At 38.4% G+C, this 22763-nt stretch overlaps 2 protein-coding genes across 5 annotated transcripts in view; one reads left to right on the forward strand and one right to left on the reverse strand.

Annotated features, from left to right (window-relative positions):
* The window catches only part of EEPD1 (endonuclease/exonuclease/phosphatase family domain containing 1), a 76420-nt gene extending 60016 nt beyond the window's left edge, over window positions 1-16404 (forward strand). For all 3 annotated transcript variants that reach the window (XM_026674854.2, XM_026674857.2, XM_087947677.1), the window contains 2 exons: window positions 14766-14960; window positions 15931-16404. In XM_026674854.2, coding sequence (XP_026530639.1) covers window positions 14766-14960; window positions 15931-16130 — 395 coding nt within the window. In that variant the 3' untranslated portion in view covers window positions 16131-16404. The remainder of the gene's footprint in view (window positions 1-14765; window positions 14961-15930) is intronic.
* A 2718-nt stretch (window positions 16405-19122) lies between these two features.
* MATCAP2 (microtubule associated tyrosine carboxypeptidase 2) overlaps window positions 19123-22763 on the reverse strand; it is a 61229-nt gene continuing 57588 nt past the window's right edge. For both annotated transcript variants that reach the window (XM_026674853.2, XM_087947678.1), the window contains one exon: window positions 19123-21829. In XM_026674853.2, coding sequence (XP_026530638.1) covers window positions 21668-21829 — 162 coding nt within the window. In that variant the 3' untranslated portion in view covers window positions 19123-21667. The remainder of the gene's footprint in view (window positions 21830-22763) is intronic.

The raw sequence follows: 22763 nt of genomic DNA on the forward strand, positions 1-22763 counted from the left end.
CTATTATCTAAGACATATAATGTTCCATTTAAAGCTGCAGTTACCCTTTTGTTATCTTTTTCAATTATGCAATTATTATCCTTAAAAGTAATTACATAACCTAATTTATCTAATACCCTTACTGAAAGCAAATTAAACTTTAGTTGCGGTACATACAACATTTTTATATCCTGGTTTATGTACGGACAACGTGCAAAACCTTCACCTTTCGCATTCAGGTTCCAGCCGTTGGCAAGAGATATATGTTGAGAGCTTTTAGACATTTTTATAAATTTTGTCTTATCTCTTGTGATGCAGTGGGATGCGCCACTGTCAACCACCCATAGATTATTCTTCACATCAGAGTTGCTAAACGTGGCTAGTTCAAATGCTTTCTTTGGCTTTTTTACATTCTGGCTTTTTCTCTTTTGCAGAATCTTGCCAAATGTCCTCTGCCTCCACAATTAAAACACTTTTTAATTGTGTATGCCGTTGAAGATAAATTCTCTTCTTCCAGGTGCTTTACTTTGCTTTGCTGGTTTCTTTCAAGCTTTGAAGATAATTTCTCTTCTATCTTATCTTCTCTCAGCTCGTCACGCTCACGCCTTCTTCTGGCTTCTTCTAGTAGCCTGCCTGTAATCTCGGTTAATGAGAGTCTTTCTTTTGGCAATACTTCCAACGAAGTCACATAGTCATCATAGCTTTGATCTAATGAAGATAATATTATGTAGACTTGTTGCAGTTCATTAAATATAAGCTCTTTTTCTTGCAAATCTTGAAAAATGCTCTTCATACAGTTTAAATGAACTAACATATCTCCATTCCTCTGAAGATGCGTTCGAAAAAGCTTCCGTGTAAGATTTATATGTGCTCCTACACTGTCCCGAACATAAATCTTCCTGAGGTTCTCCCAGCAGTTTGCAGCATTTTCTTCTCCACGAATATGGACAAGCTGCTGATCACAGAGAGTCAGTCCTATGATGCATAAAGCCTGCTCATTCTTCAGTTTAAAGTCTTGTAACTTTTCGTTATCATCATCATTAGCAGGATCCCAGCTACTCACATCTGGTGGGTTTGCTATAATGTCCCACAAACCTTCTCTGCGTAGAAGTAAACTACATTTCATTGACCATGAAACATAGTTTGTTCCATCCAGCCTGGATATCATGGACAGTTGTGACAAATTTACTTGTGCCATTACTCTTCAGATATTTTGACTATTTTAAACTAATTAAAACAGTTTGTTTTTACAGTAATGTGCAACTCACACCAACTCTCTCTGCTATATCCTGGTTAGTTAGACTATGCTGCTGGGCCCATAACCAATGTTAGGGTTTGTGGATTAACCCCTAGAAGAGTATTGCAGCAGTAGTCAAACCAGGAAGCCAAACGAGAGTGGAAGGGCCCCAGAGTATACACACACTGAACACAAAACACTGTTTTTAGTTTAAATAGTTTTTAATCCAGTTAGAGTTTAAGCATTGTCATTCAGTCCATTAAGTCATTCACAGTATTTCCATCCAGTAAGACTCACTAGTATAGTCCAAGTTAAGAGTCCTTGCAATATCTTTATCAGCCGATAAAGATATCTTCTCCTCCTCCGGTTTCACTCTCCAGAGAAACAAACGCTGGATATTCAGTAGAATTACGCAGTAAATCAGCAAACAGTAGCAAACAATAACAGTTCAGTCACAGGCACTCACAGTCAGTAATCACAGTTAGTCACAGTAACACACAGTTAGTCGCAGCAGCACACAGTTACAGTAGCACACAGTTACAGCCAGCTTTCCAGCTTCTAATGCTTCCTTATATTGTAACTTCTAACCGCACCCTTAATCGGCTAATTGCCTGCTGCATTGTGCTTAAAGTGATAAGCACTTAAACCATGATATCTAAGTTTTATATATTTATTCACCCAAACCATATTTGGTATCAATGTTATACCTAACACCTTTCCTAATAACACTACAGTACCTGACATTTATTTACGTGTAGGTACGTCTGTAGCGAAACTTGCATCGGCATATGCAGTTAAACTTAGTTCATCCTTAGGCTCCAAATATACTGCATAATGCATCGTTTGTTTAAGATATCTCAACACATGCTTAGCAGCTTGCCAGTGCCTTTCAATAGGCTCAGCATTAAACCTGGCTAATTGGTTGACACTATGCTATGTCTGGCCTAGACCGATTACTTAGATAGGATAAGCTACCAATCAATGATTGATAAATATCTTTATCAAAAACAGGACTTTGCACATCACTGTGGCTAAGCTCCTGGCTCATTGGTGGTTTAGCTGGTTTACAAAGTTCCATTTTAAAGTTCTTTAGTAACTGGTTAATTTTATCTGCCTGTGAGATTTGGTAGCCTCCCTTAGTTTTATCTAGTTTCAAACCAAGATACTATTTAATTTCACCTAAATGTTTGATTGTAAATTTCTTCTCTAACAGTGAAATAATCCCAGTAGCTTCTTGCTCAGTCTTAGTAATTAATGCTATGTCATCAGTGAACAATAGCAACAATGAAACTATACCATCACTTTCTTTTTTGAATAAACATGGACCAGACATGCCAGCTACAAAACCTATCTTTGGTAATTCCTTCACTATGCATTGGTTCCATTCATAGCCTGATTGCTTCAAGCCATAAAGACTCTTTTTTAATCTCCAGCAATCAGTTTTGTTATCAGTTTTTATCTCCAAAGGCTTCTTTAAATATATAGTATGTTGCAACGGTGCGTGAAGATATACCGTCTCTACATCCAAATGGTTTATTGTATATTTCTTCTTAGCTGCCCACACTAATGCTGCTCATAATGTGGTAGCCTTCAGACTAGGTACAAACACCTCGTCATAGTCATTGGCTGACTGATCGAACCCTTGTGCTACTAATCTGGATTTATGGGTACCAGTCCCATCTACACCTGTCTTAATTTTATAAATCCACTTACACCCTATGGCATGCTCACTTGGTGGTAACCTGACATTTTCATATACCTCCAACCTTTGTAAGGATTTCAGTTCCTTATCCATTGCTTCCTGCCAAGCAACCTGTTCCTTAGCAGGATACAGTTTCAGTTCATTATAGTTAGTAGGAATGATATTTACTTGGCATACTATAGTAGCCTGATATCTATCTAGTGGTTGTGTTATACGGGTTGAATGTCTAGGCAACTCAGGGCTTACTGGTGGACTCTCCTGTTCCACCTGCTCCTGGTCTTCTACCTCCTCCTGTGCCTGTTCTTCCTCTTTAATGGCTATTGATGATTTAACTATCTCATTGTTAGTGACTACTTGGGTGTCGATAACAACATCATTGTTGGATTCCTGTTCTAGTTTATGCCACCCAACGTGCTCAAGAAATTTAGCACTAGTGCTGCAGTAAATATTAGCTGTGCCTAGATCCCAGAATCGAAATGATCTATGGTTGGCTTCATAACCTACAAAAAATAATTTCCTAGCTCTATGTTGCCCTTTCAGTCTTGTGAGAGAATATGCACCTATGCTGGAGTTCCAAATGTGTGTAGATAACTTAAATTTGGTTTTCTGCCATGCCAATGAGTGAATGGCAATTCACCTGTTGTGTTCACCACATTGTTTAACACATGGTTGCTACACATTATGGCTTCACCCCACAGTGTTTCAGGCAAATCTGAATCAGATAACATAGTGCGAGCCATGGCTTGTAACGTTTGCCCCTTTCGTTTTATAAATGAGTTATGTTGTGGCCTGTAAGGTGCACAACTAATTTTAACATCCTTTGGAATCTATTATTAATAAACTCAATCCCGTTGTCAGTTACTAATGTAAGTACCTTATGTCTCATTTTCCTTTCTGCAAATCTTAACCAATTAAAGAAATGTTAGAACGTTTCTGTTTTGTTTTTCATTAGATAGCAGAAACCGTACCGTGAGTAATGGTTCATCAAAACATAGCAGGCACCTTCCAAATTGGGTTTCTTAGGACCAATTATGTCAGCAAAACAACCTCTAAAGGTTCTTTGGTCTTAAACCCATTCAGTCTGTTTGCTGGAGTAACCTTGCTTTTCTCCTGATTACAGGCATTACAGTTTAAGTACTTGCTACAGTTTTAATTTTACTCCCTCTGATAATTCAACAGTTTGTTTCAGCATTTTGAAATTAAAGTGTCCCAGAAGTCTATGCAGTAAATGTATACATTTATCATGTGGCTTAACATTGTTATAAACAGAGTTAGCCATCTGCAACTGGTCATCATGTATAACATATAAATCATTCTCTGAAGTAGCAGTAACACTTTTACCCTCTTTCTCTATTATATAGTTATCTCCCCTAAAGGTTACTACATAACCAAGATTAACTAAAGCCCATACTGATAGCAAATTAAATTTCAGTTTAGGTACATATAAGTAAATGCTCTTTTACACATAAACAATATGCAGTACCTTCACCTGAAGCCTTAATCTTCCATCCATTTGCCAATGATACATGTTGCGTACTCGTGGACATCTTTACAAACCTCTCTCTATTTCTAGTAATGCACTGCGATGCTCCACTATCAACTACCCATAAATCATAGTTTACAGTTGAATTGCTAGACATAGCTAAATTAACATTCTTCTTAGCCTTCTGGTGATTATCAGTATTCTGTCATTTTCCCTTCTTACAGAATCTAGCTATATGTCCCTTAGCCCCACAAGAAAGACATTTCCTAACAGTATAGGCAGTTGAAAACAAATCCTCTTCTTGTGGTTGTTTCTCTCTCAGTTGGTCTCTATCTTGCCTTCTTCTTGCCTCTTCTAACAATCGTCCCATTATGTCAGTCAATGTCAGTTCATTTCTGGTCAGGACTTCCAGTGAAGATACATAATCATCATAACTTTCATCCAATGAGGAAAGAATGATGTAAACCTGATGCAGCTCTGAAAAAATCAGTTCCTTTTCATGTAGCTCTTGAAAAGTTCTTTTCATAAAGTTCAAATGAGCTAACATATCTCCACCTTTCAGAAGACGTGCTCGAAACAGTTTATGTGTAAGATGTATGTGTGCACCTACACTGTCACTAACATAAATCCTCTTCAAATTCTCCCAACACCTAGCAGCAGACTCTTCTCCACGAATATGGACTAGCTGCTGGTCACTCAGTGTCCAATTATACAAAGAGCTCATTTGTTGTTCAGTTTAAAGTCAGCTAACTTTTTGGCATGATCCTCATTATTTGGATCCCAAGCATTTACATCCGGGGGATCCTGAACTGCAGCTCATAACCCTTTCCTAGGCAGAAGTAGGCTGCACTTCATAGACCAGGAAGCATAGTTTGTTCCATCCAACCGGGTTATCAGTGATAGACTTGTTGACGGGTTTTGTGCCATCTTTACCAGAACAGTAACCCACAATTAAACAGTAAACAGCTGTCTGTATATGGTACTGCGTATTCATACTAATTCTCAGTTATCTGAGTCTGGTATGAACTGGGCCCATAACCAGTGTTAAGGTATTCCCCATTAGGAGAATGAATGCACTTAGGGAAACATAGTGAGGGTGGTGTTGAATAACACACAACCAGCATACAGGTACACTGAATAGTAAAATGTAGGTTTACTTCCAGTAAACGGGTAAACAAGTCCAACAAACAGTCCAAATCATACACGGTTAAAGCAGGTAGTATTCAATACAATCAGTCCAGGGATAATCCAAAAACGAAGTCCAGTATCATAAACAAAGTTCAGTAAACGGAGTTTGCTAACAGTTGCAAGACTCACAGCAATCCAAGCAGAACGATGTTCAGGCAAAAGGCAATAGGGAAAATGCAAGAAGAGAACAAACCAGGTTTCTGGCTCCATCTTATGGCCGTTGGAGGAACCTCAGCCAATCACAATTACAGCATCCTCTTAAAGATACAACAGTATTAAATAACTATCCTGGTTTATATATTGCCAACCCAACTATTAGGTGACTATCATTCCTAACAGGATCCCCTCCCCTACTGGCCTTCATCAGCAGTCACTGGTAGAGCCATGCCGCCACATCCTCTGTCGCCTTTGGGCTGCTGAGCGCCAGCTGCACACGTATTCGGTAATGCAGGACCTGGGCTAGGACTAAGCCTGGTGCTCTTCAAGCTCTAGACCTGGTTGGCACTGCAGCTCTCGTGCCGGCTGTGTGAGGCAGATATGGGACTGCCAATGTCTGTCTTCAACCTCTACCTCACTGCCGCTACTCTGCTGCCGCCACTTCACCTTCTTCCCTGCCCTCTGTCAAACCTAGGCTGCTACTCCATTACAGTACCCCATGAATCCCACAGGCTGCGCAGTCCTCCCCTCCCCTCCCCTGCCCAGCTTTGTTGGGTGTCTGGCAAGCTGAGGGAGACAGCTCAACCCCCGCCTCCTGCCTACCTCATCTTGTGGTGGCACTGGCCCACCAGATGGGACAGGCTGTGTAGAAGGTGAGATGGTAGCAGCAGAGCAGTCACAGTTGAAGTAGAGGTTGAAGGCAACCATGGGCAGTCCCAAGCCCAGCTCACATAGCTGGCACAAGAGCTGCAGTGCCCTGCAATGCAGGAGCCCTGATAGGCCAGCAGCAGGAGCACCAGACTCAGCAGCAGCACTCACCACCTCCTAAACATGAAAAAAATAAGACATCCCCCCAAAGTAAGCCCTAATGCTTATTTTGGAGCCCCCCAAATATATAAGACTGGATCATATTTTCAGGGAAACTTAGGTAGATGTGGAGTCAGCCATATGCAGCTTCAGAATCAGCCATGCAAGCTAATTGAAAGAAATGAATGTTGGAGACAGAACAGATAAAAAGTAGCATCATAAAATGGATACAAAACTAAAAACAAAACAATTACAACACAACAATAGGAGGAATTATGGGATAAATCTGTAAAATGTACTCAGTTGTAACTTAAAACTGGTATAAATATTTTACAGATGGTATAAAACTTGCAAATAATTGCCAAGACAGACAATTAATCTAATTTAATACTACTGGAAATGCCATGAAATAGAATTTATTTTTAATCATGTGGTAAAAATGTAAAAATACTCAAAAGAAACACTCAAGTTTATCCAGAAACAGTTAGAAATCAAATTTGAAATAAAATCATTTACTTTTTCTAGCGAAAACAGCAAAAATATATCAACAAAGAAAAATCTCAATTTATACAATACATTTTTATAGCAATAAGATACATTTAGATTTTTTTAAATCCTTTTTTTGTTTGTTTATGTAGTGAATATACCAAATTCTCTTTCCTCTTCTTATTTTCCCTACAACAAGAAGCCTGGAATGTAACTTAGGCTGAGAGTGACTGATCTACCACCATTACTCAGCTGGCTTTCATGTCTATGACAGGACTAGAACTCACAGACTTCTGTTTTCTAGTGTGGGCCTTAAGCATTACACAAGTTTGGGTCTTTTGTGTACAAATTAGGAAAATAAATACGTTACTAATGTTATCTGTCTGGGAACTTAAACTTGGGAAAACCTGCAATAATGGGAAAATTAATAGCATCTATTCAAAACAAAAGTATAAATTTAAATAAAAAGGCTTTGATGCATACTATATATATATGCTTAAGGCAAATATAAGTAAACCATCCACTGACTAAAGAATTGAGATCTGAGATAGCTACACATATTCAAATACTTATACAAATAGTCCTTGCTTAATGACTGCCATGTTTAGCCACCATTCAAATTTTCTATAATGTTGAAAAAGTAACTTTACAACTGATCCTTGCAGTTAAACAACTAGTGCAGTATCACATGGTCACATGATCAAGATTCGGTTGCTAGCAGGATTATTGTAAGATTAGGTGGCAGCATTATAGCCATTTGTATTTTTCACAGCTGAATTCTAACAAGCAGAGTCAATGAAGAACCTAGCAGTAAAATTGGAAGTTGCAGTTGTGTGAGATCAGGCTTAAAGATTATAGATGATTTGATTGACAACTATAGCAGAGGTTAGGTGATAAATCCATTATAATTCAGCTGCATGTCTCCCTCAATACTATATCAAACCCTGCAGATAACAGATAAACCCTGTTATCTGCAGGATTTGATATAGTATTATATATGCATATTCATCCTGTAACTCATGATGTATCGCGACTTTTGTAATTCTTTTTTTCTTTCTTTTATATTGACCTAATATTGACTCAAGATATAGCTAGCTTGGTAACTACCTTTATGCTTTTCATAACCCAAAATAATTATAATTTTCATGTTAATCATGGATACCTATTCACTATAACTCTTTTTTTTACTCAGTATACTATTTATTCACTATATAAATCAATGAATCAATCTACTGTGTTTCTCCAACAATACACTCCCCAATAGGAAGGCCCAGCATGTTTTCTAGACATGAGGTGAAATTAAGCCCCTCCCCCAAAATTTAGGCCTATTTTAAAAATGGGGGGAACTTGCTGTTAGGAGCACCCCGCGGGCAGCCATGCCTAGCCAGAGCCACTCCTAATGGCTGATCATGGTGGACTGTGGACAGCTCCCTACTGCCGCCAAGCACCTTTCCTGCAGACCCGGGTATGGTGCTGGCTGCAGGCCAGGTCAGCAGGTGGGTGGCGGTTGGTGTGGATGTCAGCCTCAGCGGTGGTGGGGCACTTTGTGTCACGGGACCTTTGTTGGCCACCCTGCCACTTCCTCCGCCGCCGCCGCTTTCCCTTCTGCCCTCGCTGCTGCTTATGCCACATTCAGAGTGCTGCCATTGGGCAAGACGCAGAGGCCGGAGTCCCTGCTGGACATTGTGGCGCGACAGTAGTGAAGTGGCCCTTCCAGTGGGTGGAGGAACGGTTCAAGCGCATTCCTCCACTTGGCAGTGTTTCAGCTACTTCTTGGGCGAGGAGCTGCCTCCATAGCTTCCATGGTTCCCGCTGGCGGTGGCACATCTCTCGTCAGCGCTGTCTCCAACAACAGTGGCAGCAGTGGTGAGACAGACCCCGCTGCCAATGAAAACTGCCTGCCCTCCTGCAGGGGCATCATTTTGCCTGATGGCGGCTGCATCGACAACGTCCTGCAAGTCAGTGAGACATTTGGGCTTTGGTGGGTGGAAGCGGTGGTGGGAGGGTGATGCCATCGTTTTCCCCCCCCGCCGCCCCAGGGCTAGCTTTGCTTCCTGCCCCAGAGCTTCAGGTCATGGTCTCATCCCCTGTACTGTTGGGCGCTCTCCTCTTGCTCCAGCTGCCCGAACATCCCCCGTGGACCTATCCCCCTCTTTTAAGTTTTCTTTATTCTCATTCCCTCTGTCAGTTCCTTAGGAATACAGACTGGCCGGGCAGCTTCCTTCCCCCCAACTCCCAGTAGTTTTAAAAGGGGAACTGACTATCCATTTTGTCCTTCAAGCAGAAGCAAACCTTCTAATCCAAACATAAGAGAAAGAGAATCATCCTACAGATCCTTAGCACCCCCTTGCATGCATTCCCCACCTTCATCTCCTTGAAGGACAGAGATAGGATGGAAATCCACCTCCTCGATTTCTCCTGGCAAATCCCAAAGATACTCTTCCCTCCCTCCTTCTTTCCCTGCCAAACTTCCTGTTGGGCTTCAGTGATCCGGCCGATAACTAACCCAGGATGAAGCCCGACACAATGACAGTATGCTAATGAGGCCACCAGTGCTCCTGCTGGAAAGCGGCTCGGGCTTCAGCGATCTGGCTGATAACTACTCCAGGGTGAAGCCCGACACAATGACAGTATGCTAATGAGTCCACCGGAGCTCCAGCTGGGCAGCAGCTCGGATCGCGGCTGCAGTTCACGGAAATGCTTTGCCGGAACGCATTGGCAAACGCAAAAGCTGTATTAAAGCCTCATGGGACTTACTTGGCAAGTGGACAATGTCTTGCTGCGATTGTTTGGGCGGCACAGGGTGGTGTGGCGAAATACGAAGAGGCTGGTCAGCCATTTCAATGGTGATTTGCTGATGCTGGTTTCAATGGCGATGACTGCATACTGGGGGTGGGGTGCGAGGAGTGTGCTGCTATTGGTGGGGAAGTTGAGAATAGCTGCAATTAGTCTTGCGGGGAGGAGGCGTGAGGAATTAGTCGGGAAGGCAGATGTTAGGTTAGTTAGCAAGGGTGGGACATGTAAATATAAAGCACTGAGAGGCAGTTGCTCTCAGTGCTGGCTTTACAGGGAATTTTGCCTTTGTCGCCTGTTGGAAGGAACGTATTTCAATAAACTATTACCTTGCCTGACAAACGTGAGTAAAGTAATTTGTGAGTAAAGTTCCTAATTCCCAGAAGGGCTGACACTTCACAGAGGATTCTCTTGTTGATTCATTCATTCATTCATACTTCTAAGGGGGTGCTAAGGGGGCAAACCTTCCAATCCAAACATAAGATAAAGGGAATCATCCTACAGATCCTTAGCACCCCCTTAAATACACTCCTCACCTTCATCTCCTTGAAGGACAGGAACAGGATGGAAATCCACCTCCTGGATTGCTCCTGGAAAATCCCAAAGATACTCTTCCCTCCCTCCCTCCTCCTTTCCCTGCTAAGCTTCCCAGAGGATTCTCCTGCTGATTTATCATACCCGGCAGCTAGCACCATACTTGGGTCTGCAGCAAAGGTGCTTGGCGGGGTTAGGGAGCTCTCTGTGCTCCGCCATGATCAGCTGTTAATGAGCAGCTGGTGGCGAGGCAAGGCTGCCCGCAGGGCACTCTTGGCGAGGGTGCACGGGGTGGGAATTAAGTCACCCCCGAAAAGATGGCCTAGCTGTTTTTTGGGGGGTCAAAAGAAAATAAGGCCTTATGTTCTGAGAAACACGGTATTATACTTATTTAAATAGAAAAAATGAATTAGTCTGATAAAGAGCAGGTTGTTTCTTATAAAACAGATAGCCACTACTGTCAATTCTGAGACCAATTGAAAGTGCTTGATTAAAATAAATCTATAGGATAGATATATTTTTTAAATTCAAACAATCGAAGAGTTGTGGCTGAATAATTGCATGGGAGGAATGGAGCTGCATACAAAAGTTAGGAAAGAGCAATAATAACAATCATTGGGTATCTTAAAAAGAAACAGGAGAAATCAATTTGTACTTGCAAACTTTTACCTAATTACCTAGACATAAATTCCTTTTGGGATAATTTTTCAGTTGAAAAATTTATACTGTTTAGTATAAAAAGAAGAGTATTTAATGTATAAATAATAACAGGAGGATTTAGGATAAAACTGTCTGCAGATTTATTCCTGCACAACATATTAGCATATTAATAGCTCAGTTTGTACTATAGCAAATTTATTATTATATATTAATGTTATATTAATTATTAATATTAATATTAATACCATAATACATGTTATTAATGTAACAGTTGGGGCGGGAGACTCTCAATATCTCTGCTGTCATGTAGTGATCCTCTGATTTTTACAGCCAGGTGGAATATGGTAGTCCTTTTTTACTCAATTTAATGTACTTTTTAAAACATGATATACATATCTATATTTTCCGAAATGTCATCTCTTTAATCTTGCTAAATTCATGATTTTCTTTCCCAGAATCCAAATGAAAAAGTAACAAATAATTAGAGAGATAATATTAAATTAAGAATAATGGAAAGAACAGAATATATAAACCTATTCATTTGGGTAAGAGAGTTATCCGCAATCATTTCATTTTATGTGAACAAGAGACCTGTGTGGATCTACTTTCAGTCACTTCATGTTACCCTAATTATTTATTTAGCACTATTGTTTACTACACGGTGCCCAATTATTAGGCAAGTGAGTATTTTGACCATGTCATCCTTGTATGGACCTTTACCACCTCCAAACTGTATAAACTTAAATGCTTAGTGGATATAAGCAGATCTGGTGATTTGTATTTATGTAATGAGGGAGGGTGACACCCTATATCAAGGTGTGCATAATTATTAGCCAGCTTCTTTTTCTGAGGCAAAATGGGCCAAAAAAGAGATTTAACTGATTCTAAAAAGTCAAAAATTGTAAAAAGTCTTTCAGAGGAATGCAGCACTCTTAAAATTGCTAAGATATTGGGGCATGATCACAGAACCATCAAACGTTTTGTTGCAAATAGTCAACAGGGTCGCAAGAAACTTGTGGAGAAAAAAAGACGCACCTTAACTGCCAAAGATTTGAGAAGAATCAAACATGAAGCTACCAGAAACCCATTATCCTCAAGTGATGTCATATTTCAGAACTGCAACCTACCTGGAGTGCCCAGAAGTACAAAGTGTTCAGTGTTCAGAGATGGCCAAGATAAGCAAGGCTGAAATCTGACCACCACTGAATAAGACACATAGGTTGAAATGGCAAGACTAGGCCAAGATTTGTCAAAGGTTTTATGGACTGATGTGACTCTTGAAGGACCAGATGGATGGGCCTGTGACTGGATCATTAATGGGCACAGAGCTCCACTTTGACTCAGACACCAGCAAGATGGAGGAGGGGTACTGGTATGGGCTGGCAATATGAGATATAAGCTATTGGACCTTTTCGGATTGAAGATGGACTCAAAATCAACTCCCAAACTTACTGCCAGTTTTTAGAAAACACTTTCTTCAAGAGCTGGTACAGGAAAAAACCTGCATTTTTAAAGAAGACCATGATTTTTATGCAGAACAATGCTCCATTGCATGCATCGAAGTACTCCACTGCGTGGCTAGCCAATAAAGGCCTTAAAGATGAAAGAATAATGACGTTGCCTCCCTTCTTCACCTGACCTAAACCCTATTGAGAACTTGTGGGCTCTTCTTAAATGGGAGATTTATGGGGAAGGAAAACAGTACACCTCTCTGAATGGTGTCTGGGAGGCTGAAGTTGCTGCTGCACAAAAAGTCAATAAATCAAGAAACTGACAGACTCCATGAATGGAAGACTTATGACTGTTATTGAAAAGAAGGGTGGCTATATTGGTCACTGATTTATTTTTTTTTTGAACTGTCAGAAATGTTTATTAGTAAATTTTGAGTTGATTGTTTATTATTCTCACTTTAACAGATGAAAATAAATGAGTGAGATGGGAAATTTTTCATTTAGTTGCACAATAATTCTGCACATTAATATTTGTCCAATAATTGTGCACACATAGATATTCACCTAAGAAATCCATAGCCTCACTTTTACGTTCTTAAATATTCATGTTTGAGGTTTATTAACATTTTGGATTGACCAAGAGCACTGTAGTTGTTCAATAATATAATTAATCCTCCAAAATACAGCTTGCCTAGAAATTGTGCACAAGTGTAGTATTATATTCTGTTTTAAAAGCAAATAAAATGGTGATAGGTTGTAGTACCAACAGTTTTAAATGAAAAAGGGTTTTGATAGGCCCCAAAGGTGTTTTTCATGAGGCAACTGGACTTTCTTGTTTTTCTTTTGAAGACGTTTTGCTTCTCATCCAAGAAGCTTCTTCAGCTCTGACAGGAAAGTTGTGATGGCCTAGGGTGGGATACAAAATAAACACAGTCACAAAAACAAGTGAAGCCCCTTTTATTCCTTCACTTTGCTTCAAAGCTCCAAATATCCTTGACTGGAGACAAAAATTTTCCCCACAACCAGTTACGAAAAGGAGGAAATGCCGTTTAAACTAAAAATGCCTATAAATTATAAAGAGTAAAACTAACACAAACCACACTGAAGCAATTAAGGGAACCAGGCAAGGTAAGGGCTTAAAAGACATCCACAGATATCGAAATGCACACTGGGAAAGACGCCAAACTCAGAGAGGAATGACAGACTAGAGATATTTCCACGCTTTGTTTCCAGCACTGGCCCATACGAACGTCCGTCCTTTTAACTAGTTCTCACAGTTGCAGCCCATGAAGAGGATCAAGGCCCTTTCCTCCCCTGTAGACCACGTCATTCACGTCTCTCCCTGCGTGCCCTAGGATGGAGAGGGGATGAGCCTGGGTCTTCCTCTGACTGACCAGCCGGCCTCTGCCCTTCCCCAGCCTCCCCCACAACTCCGGAGCCACACTTCCACTCCCTGTCAGCTGTTCCTCCTCTCCCTCGGAGTAAGTCTCCAACAGGGGCAGGACAATAGTGGGGAATGGAAGGATTTATATCCTTGCAGACTGCTGGTCATTTGCATCCCTTTAATGGGTCATTGAAGCACTTGGAGGTTTACCTGTGTCCTCAGGGTCACCTGAGTAGTGTTCCTGGTTCCTGTACTCTGCAATTTTTTCCTCTGGAAACCCATTCCTACTCTCACACCATTCAAAGGGTGTTCACCCCAAATTTAGCTATACAATTTGCTAAAATTTGCTATGGATCTCTACAGACTTTTAGCTATACAATTTGGGATGAACACCCTTTGAATGGTATGAGAGTAGGATGGATTTCCAGAGGAAAAAATTGCAGACTACAGGAACCAGGAGCACCACTCAGGACACAGGTAAATCTCCAAGTGCTTCAACAACCCTTTAAAAGGATGCAGATTATCAGCAGTCTGCAAGGGATATAAATCCTTCCATTCCCCACTATCCTATCAGAGCTGAGGGAGCTTCTTTGATGAGAAGCAAAACGTCTTCAAAGAAAAACAAGGAATCCAGTTGCCTCCTAAAAAAGCACCTTTGGCACAACCATGAACTGGATGACTGAGGATCTCTACAGGTTTTGAATAGGGTTAGAACTAAGATTCGAGAATAGATTTGATGGAAGAGACAGTGGTATTATATCAACAGACATTCTCACAGAAGGAATCTCCTTAGTGGGCAGCAGTTTTGAAAACTGGGACATTCAGGTTGAGCTAAAGGAAAACATAGCATCTGGATATCAGTTCTGACATTCACTAACTTTTAATGATACTGTTTCAAACCATAGGTGAAAAAGATGTGGTTATTTTGGGTGACTTTAGCCAGCCCCCTGATAGTAGTGACTATGACTTGTTACGAAAGGAAAAATTCCACCATCTGGTTCCTGCAAGTACATTCACAAACATCAGCACAAAGAATCCTCAAGGTTCCAAATCTCTGGACAATATCTGGATTAGTCGTGGTTTGAAAAAGATTTTCACTGGTAAGATTCTATTTTGCGAGGACATGAATATTGAGAATATTGAGTTTCAATTATTGTATATCTCATTATTAGTTCAGTGACTACTTCAAATGTAGCAAATGTTATTTTGAAGTATGCCTGTTCTTTGCAGTATCCTGCCAGCTTTACATAGGCTCTATCTTAGCACTCTCCATTCATCTTCCACAATATAGTTAGATATTTTGCTGCCTGGAGTGGTTGGGAGTTGCTTCTAATATACTTAAAAACTACCAGTTGGTTAAAGATGGCTATATGTGGATGTTTTACATTAGAATAGCCAATGTTTTGTTGACCAAGGCCTGTATGTAACGTTTATGAGAAAATCAAGGCTGCACTAGGTGAGACAATGCTACAAGTGGATAGATTGTCTATTCCCGTGGTTTAGAGGCTGAACTTTGAATGTATTTGCTTTATATTATTTACATTCAATTTCTTTAAATGTTTATACAACAGTTTGGTGTAGATCTTACCTTAGAATAGCAGGAAATATATGAAGATACATAGTCTACTCCTTCAACTGTATTTGGGGTATACAGCTGACTACAAGGCATGATAACCTTGAGTATTCAGGTTTCCCTTACTATGTTACATAGTAGTTTCTTTAATATTTTTTCTCTGTAAACGAAGTTAATTTTAATAATTTAGAAATATAGTAATTATTCAGAAGTAGTATTCTTTTATATCATAACTTCCCATGTTAGTTTAATTTCATTTTCTGTATTTTGTGCTGTAATTTTCTTTCAAAGAAAAATTTAAATCATATAAGTCACCCCTGATGTTTCTGAGCACTAAGTAGGTTTGTACTCAGTTCCTTGATGCTATAATGTTTGATGCACTATCTCTAATAAAACCCACATATTAACATTTAAAATAAGCTTTTGTCAGGATTTCTTTTGTCTTCCCAAATATTGACACTCTTTTTTTTTTCTCCTGCACCATTTTGTTTCCACAGGTCATTGGACAGTTGTAAGAGAAGGTCTTACAAACCCCTGGATCCCTGATAACTGGTCATGGGGTGGAGTAGCATCAAGTCACTGTCCAGTTTTAGCTGAATTTTACATTGAGAGGGACTGGAATAAAAAGGATCTAACTCTAAATGGAGGTGGAGTGCTAGTGGAGTGCACTGATGTGAATTCTAAACATGAGCGGTGATGAAAAAGAGGAAAGCTACTTTTTTCTTTTCTCAAAAGATGGTTAGAAGATAGCTTCGTTCAAGTTCTGACAGTGAACAAGAACTGCTGTGTATTTTATTTTCATTTTAAAATGAATATGCTTTTGCTTTTAACATCTTTCCTATTCTTATTTCTGACCCCTTTGTGGATGTTTTAGGACATCCCATTGCCACTGTGTGGATTGTGATTTATGGAGACATGGAGGTTTCTGTGGATATACCTGGATAACTGCAAATAAAATCCACTTACTAATACTGTTTGTTCACAATCTCCATTATTTTGCTTCTAATAAAATACTACCTGTGTTTCCCTGAAAATAAGACCGGGTCTCATATTTATTGGGCCACTAAAAAAGGCACCAGGTCTTATTTTCGGGGAGATCTTATTTCCGCCCATTTTTTCCCTGTATGGCGGAGGGTGAGGGTGAGCTGCCCTCCTGCCTTGCACCTCCTTGTCTAATGCAAAACAGCTGATCTGTAGCTGCTTTGGGAGCCTCCTTGACTAACATGAAACAGCTGATCTACGCCTGCTTTAGAGCTGCCTTGCCTAATGTGAAACAGCTGATCTTTAGGGGCTGTTTCACATTAGGCAAGGAGACACCTGAAGTGAGTGTAGATCAGCTGTTTTGCATTGGCAAGGAAGCTCCTAAAGTGGCTGCAGGTCAGCTGTTTTGTGGAAGCCGTGCAGGCTCCTAAAGTGACCACAGATTAGCTGTTTCTCGGAGGCATGTTGGGCAGTTCTCCCCTCTCCTCTCCTTCCCCCCTAGCCTTCTCACCTTGGGTTGCGTCACTGCAAGCAACCAAAGAAAATGGCTGCTAGCTGTGCAGGCACTTAAATAGGTCTTATTTTGAGGGTAGGGCTTGTATTCAGCACATGTGCAAATAACATGATAGGGCCTACTTTCGGGATAGGTCCTATTTTTGGGGAAACAATATAATTGAACCTAATAGCTCCTGGAAGAACAGACTTGGGCAACCTGTTTTTAATGCATTCTGTTATCTGCTTGAGATACTTCAGCAATAGAAAAAATCTTCAGTGCTATTGCATATAATACCCAGTCTTGACCTAGAGATGAGTTATAAGCTGCATCATTTGAAGTAAAAAAAAAACTCCAAAATTCATTGAAAAGCTTATCATTTTACAATTCAGATTATGTTGGCCTTATCTAGTGCCTTCTAGATCACTTAATTTAAAAAATATAAACAAATATTAATAATTAAAACTCCCTAAGTCCCAACTAGCATGACTATTGGGACTTATTCCTAAAACCTTATGAAATTTGAACATCCCTTAGCCAGTTCTGTCCATAAGTGCATGCCTGATTTACATTTCATTCATTTAAATGGTATACATTCATTAGCTATCATAGTTTAAAAGTATATGCAGAAACACAACAATTCTTGTAAGGTATCAAAAGGTTGTACATGACAAGGGATCAATTATATATAATACAATAGTTTTTCCCAACTTTTAGATACAGTAGGTATATAGGTGTCAGAATTCCTAGTCATGAACAAAGAGGAAGTTGTATCTCCTAAAACTTGAATGCTGAAATACAGCATTATTGTTCTGTCTCCACTACATGTTAGTTTGTGTGCAGCTCGACATGCAGCTAAAAAAGACCATGTGCATAGATCTGAATGTTTTATTGAAAGAACAGGATATGGTGAAACTGAGAAAAATAGGGATACATATAAGAACCAAGTATAAGATAGACGTAATAAGTTACTGCTGAACATAACAATTAATAAATACAAGCAATTTAAATCTCATCAGTGATGCTTTGTGTGGTATATGGGTTTGTCCTTGGATGATCGTTTGCTTCATTTGTGAGATCAGCTTCAAACAATATACTTAGGGCATATTTGTCTCTCTGGCCACTAGATGGGGCTAGAGGGTAACAACAGTATATAAAGATAGTATGGTGTGGCATGACAATTGCATTCAAGTTTGCTTATAAAACACATTGTAAAGTTTATAGAATTTTTTACCTCATAAAGCGGTAGTTTTTCCTGAAAAACAGTCTAGACACAAGCACAAACCTTTTCTAAGAGTTCTGCACGTTCTTCACAATGTTCTTTGAAGTTCAATTCTCAGATAGTATGCATAGGGGGGGAAAGTGAACATAACAAAGGATGGCCCCTGTTCTTGTCCTTATCCTCTAAAGAAAAATAATATATTGCTCCATTCATTAGTTTATGATGAATTCTTTAGCCTGGAAAGAATTTGTCCATGTCTTAACAATTGAAGGGAAATGATAAACAATCTTTTGTGTTTCTGTTTCATGTTTACTCTACTTTTATCAAGAAATGCATTATCTAGCAAGGATAATTGGATAATATTTCCTTTTATTGAACTTGGGTTCCAGAGGGAATAATTGGAGTTGTACTCTGAATTCTGTTGATTCAACCTTTGCTTTTTTTGGACATATCCAGTGATGTATTAACCATTAAGCAGACTAAATACATGCTTAGGGCACCAGGCCCAAAGGGAGCACCACAAAGTTGAAAATATAGCTTTGTTTGTATAGCATGTACAAAGGAGGGGGGTCATCAAAATTTGTCAGTGCTTAGGGCACCAATGAGCCTTAATCCACCACTGGATGTATCTCCAGGTTCTATACAGGTAAAAACACTATTCTGAATCTGTTTTTTAAAATCTGGAATTTGTATAACTTGTACATGAATGTATGTATGTATGTATATATGTATGTTGTGATCCAACATAACTGAGGAAAACAGATTGGGAAATGTTGCTTTGTATTACAGCCAAATAGGATTGGTTGACTTGGTATGACTTCTTAAAGCATGCTTAAAGCCAAGCATATAGATAGTATGTTTCATAATCCCTTATCCGAAATATAAGCATATTTTTTAAATTGTGATAAATTGATAAAAGAATTGTACTTGTTGGTTCAAATACATTTATCTAGAAATAACTTAATTGGGTGATATATAACCATAATGAGACAGTCTGGGAAAGACACTTTATTTTACCGCTTCATTACAGCTGCTTAATAATAGGTTTGTCACAAAGAATCCAGCAAAACTTCACAAAACTACCATTACAAATCCAAAATATTTTACAAAAAGAGAAAAAAAAATCACTTTATTAAAATGAATTGATAGGGTAGTCCTTCTGATGGAGAAATCAGCTGTCTATCAAATTACTAATGTATTCTAAGGTAGAATAACAGGTAAATTGCACCATATTTTTAAAGCATTCTTTGTGAATGGAAGATGATTTTGCATATACAAATATCCATATATCACAATTTTTCCATATTCCTGTAAAAATGACACTTGGCAGGGCAGAATGACAAACACATTGCTAATAATAATTTGAACATGATAACATTGCATGTAAAATTAGAACATTCAATATGTGAAGTCTATAATCTGCATGTTTCCATTCATTCTTTAAGAATGTAATGTTGCTTTCAATATGTAAACTCTAGATATAGACTGACAAGGGAATGATCAGGCTGGTTAATAAAAATACTATTGCTGCTAAATACTTTTGTTTGAGAAAAATGAGTATAGATACCAGTAATAGCAAGTTAGGAAAGCTATTGTGAAATTCATTGTTTTCAACAGTTACATTCTAAGATTGGATTTAGGTTTTACCAAAGAGCTAAATAGATGGTGTGGTGTTTCTCCTGTTGCATGACAAGACTTGTTGGTCAATTCAGTCAATAATGATTCCTTTTATTCGTGGGCTGTCATCATTTTTTGTTAAGATTTGTTACTTTATTCTCCCCAAAACCCAGAATTATGTTTTTCTTCAGACCTATATTTATTAACTACAATTGCAATGGGTTTAATGGGATAGGTTCAGGACAGGTAAGAAATAAATGCAGAAACATACTGACCCTTAGCTATATTAACATGCTGTATTAAGACCTTTTAAATGATAGCATACAGTTACAGCAGCCCTGCTCTGAAATAATATAAGGTACAGTCACAGTCGCTATCAAAACAATAAATACTGAAGCAATACATACAATGAACACGTAGACTTTATTTGGAGATAAGCTGTTGCTTAACTGGGTTAATAAAATATTACGATGGATCATCAATTTAATTGAATTTTTGCCTAAACAACACTACCAGAGATCTCTATTCATTGAATTCACATAGTTCAGAAATCGATGTTTATGGATCCAATTTATGAATCCAACATAAACCAAACTGTAATAACAAGACACAATGATTTGCATCAAATTCAATACATATTTGTACCATCACAATTCTAATATGATGAATTATTAATTTTTCCAGTCTTCTTGTTATATGTTTTCATTCAATCTATAATTTTGCATCAATAGGCTGTCACTGAATTAAATAATGCCAAGATGTATGGAAATATTTGGAAAACCTACTCTAAAATGGGTGTAGAGTTCTACCTCCCATCATTGTGCTAAAATCAAAGCATCAATATCTTAAAAAGAAAAAAAACAAAACCTGGTGGGCTAGTCTAAACTTTTCAGATAGGCTTCAGTGCTTTTGCAGTCATGCATAAACGAATTGGAGATTTTTGTTTAAGTATACAAATCCATTTACACTCTATATTAATCTAACAAAACATCTCACAAGCATTACACTATGGAGCCTCTTTATAACTATATCAGTAACAAACAGAAAGAATTATTTACATATCAATATATTTCAGTGCGAGTCTAAAATAGAGGATAAAAAATAGAATTCCAAGTTTGATTTCTTTCCCATTTCCTCTTGTAAATTTATTTATACATGATCAAAAATAAAATTAAGAGGAAAATAATGTCATTTCTTTAAATTTCCTGAAATATGAAAATACAAAGACAAGTCAGTGGAATGCACTTAGGAAACATGGTGGGAGATCATTTTCCTTCTCTGCCCTTTCATGTAATTCCCATTACTGAATTACAATGAGACAAATGACATCAAGTGGATTATACATTGTAAGTGCAAAATCTACAAGACTACAACATCCATCCATAGTCATGAGATGTAGTTATGTTTCCAATACCTTTCAAGCATTCACTGGTATCCTTGCTATTCTAATGGTTAAAGCCCAGGTAATGACTGTGGTGATAGCAAACCCCATAGTAGGGTATTGATCCTTTTTGATATAGCAAAAGACAATTGGCTAAATAAATCAAAAGAAGCTTAAGTCCCAAAATATTAAATAGTATACTGTGGAGAGACAATTCAAAAGCCAGTAGAATCTGAAAATGTGCTATTGACAAATTTACACAATAATTTCTTAAAGTATATGTCTGTGTTACAACTATAATTTAATCTGTTTGGTTTACATATAGCTTCATGCTTAAAATGGCCAAACTGGATTTTTCTTTCTTTCTTTGAAAGACAATGAGTTTCAGATTTGTAGCTAGAGTTTTTCATTCTTAAAAAACAGAAGCAGGTCCAAAAAATATAGGTTTTGCCAGGGATCAAAAATAAGTTCAGTTAATCTACTCTATGAGTTATATCAGATCTAAAACATAACGACTCGTGAAACAAGAGATAGGTTGGTTTAGGGTACAAGAGCTTGGAGTTCAGTGTCAGATATCTCATTGACTCCCATGATCTTTTCTAGATGTTCCATGTACCGAGAATAGTCTTGCAAAAAATGTGGCACCCTCATGTTTTCAGTCATTCCTAAATCCTTCAGACGATCCACATCCTCATATGAAACCTGGACATCAGGGAAAAAATAATTTCAGGCTTATTTTATTTCAAAGCACCTAATTTCTCTAAATATGCTTTCACTTTTAGTGGTAGCCCCACCTGGTACTTCAGCATGAAACCAAAATTGGAAGCAAATACCTTTAACAAAAATAAAGTGCAATGCAGGAAAAAGCAAATGGCAGCAGATGGTTGACCTGGTCTGGTCTTTAAAGCTAGGTGATATTGAATCTTATTAGTACTTAAAACTGAGGCTAATATAACTCTGTCAAAAAAGTGTGCATATGTATACATGTAAGTCCAGGAAGTCAATGGGAAAGAAGCTCAGCTCAAAGAAGACCGTATTTTACGGTCTCCTAGTATGAAATATTGTTTTATTTTTTGGGAGAAACCAACTTATCTTTTTTATTCAGTAGACATAAACCCATTTCAGGAGCTTATAAAACACTGCTATACCAGTATTTTGAAAATAAATTTTATCTATGTCACAGGTATTTCTGGTGCAAGTAAAATTGGGACTCCAGAATTGGGCACTTACAAAGACTTTTCTTTGTACAAAGATTTTTCTTTTTTCCTTTTCTTCCAATAATCAAAGTCCTTGGATCAGCAGACCTCTACTGGACTTAAACGTTGGAGGAAGAGGATATTTCTCTCCATTTTTCTGTTTTAGTAGCATTTACAAGTTTCCCTTCTAGCTGCTCAAATAGTTCTAAACCTAAGGGAGGAGAAATAGAAAATATTCCATTCCATATTCTTCTGAAATAAAGTGGGATGGTTTCATATAAAGTAATTGTATCTTTTCAATGTTTTAAGCACTACAAGTATAAATTCAGGAATATCACAAAACAGCTGGAAAAGGTTCAGGTCAGCTTTTAGTATTAAAATGAACATCATTAAAATAACCATGAAGTCGCTTTTCAGAAGAACAGTAAAAATAAAGGAAG

Source organism: Notechis scutatus, chromosome Z (genome assembly GCF_049901735.1).
Source record: "Notechis scutatus isolate UNSWTSFEM ecotype Mainland chromosome Z, rNotScu1.2, whole genome shotgun sequence".
NCBI classification, from domain to species: Eukaryota; Metazoa; Chordata; class Lepidosauria; order Squamata; family Elapidae; genus Notechis; species Notechis scutatus.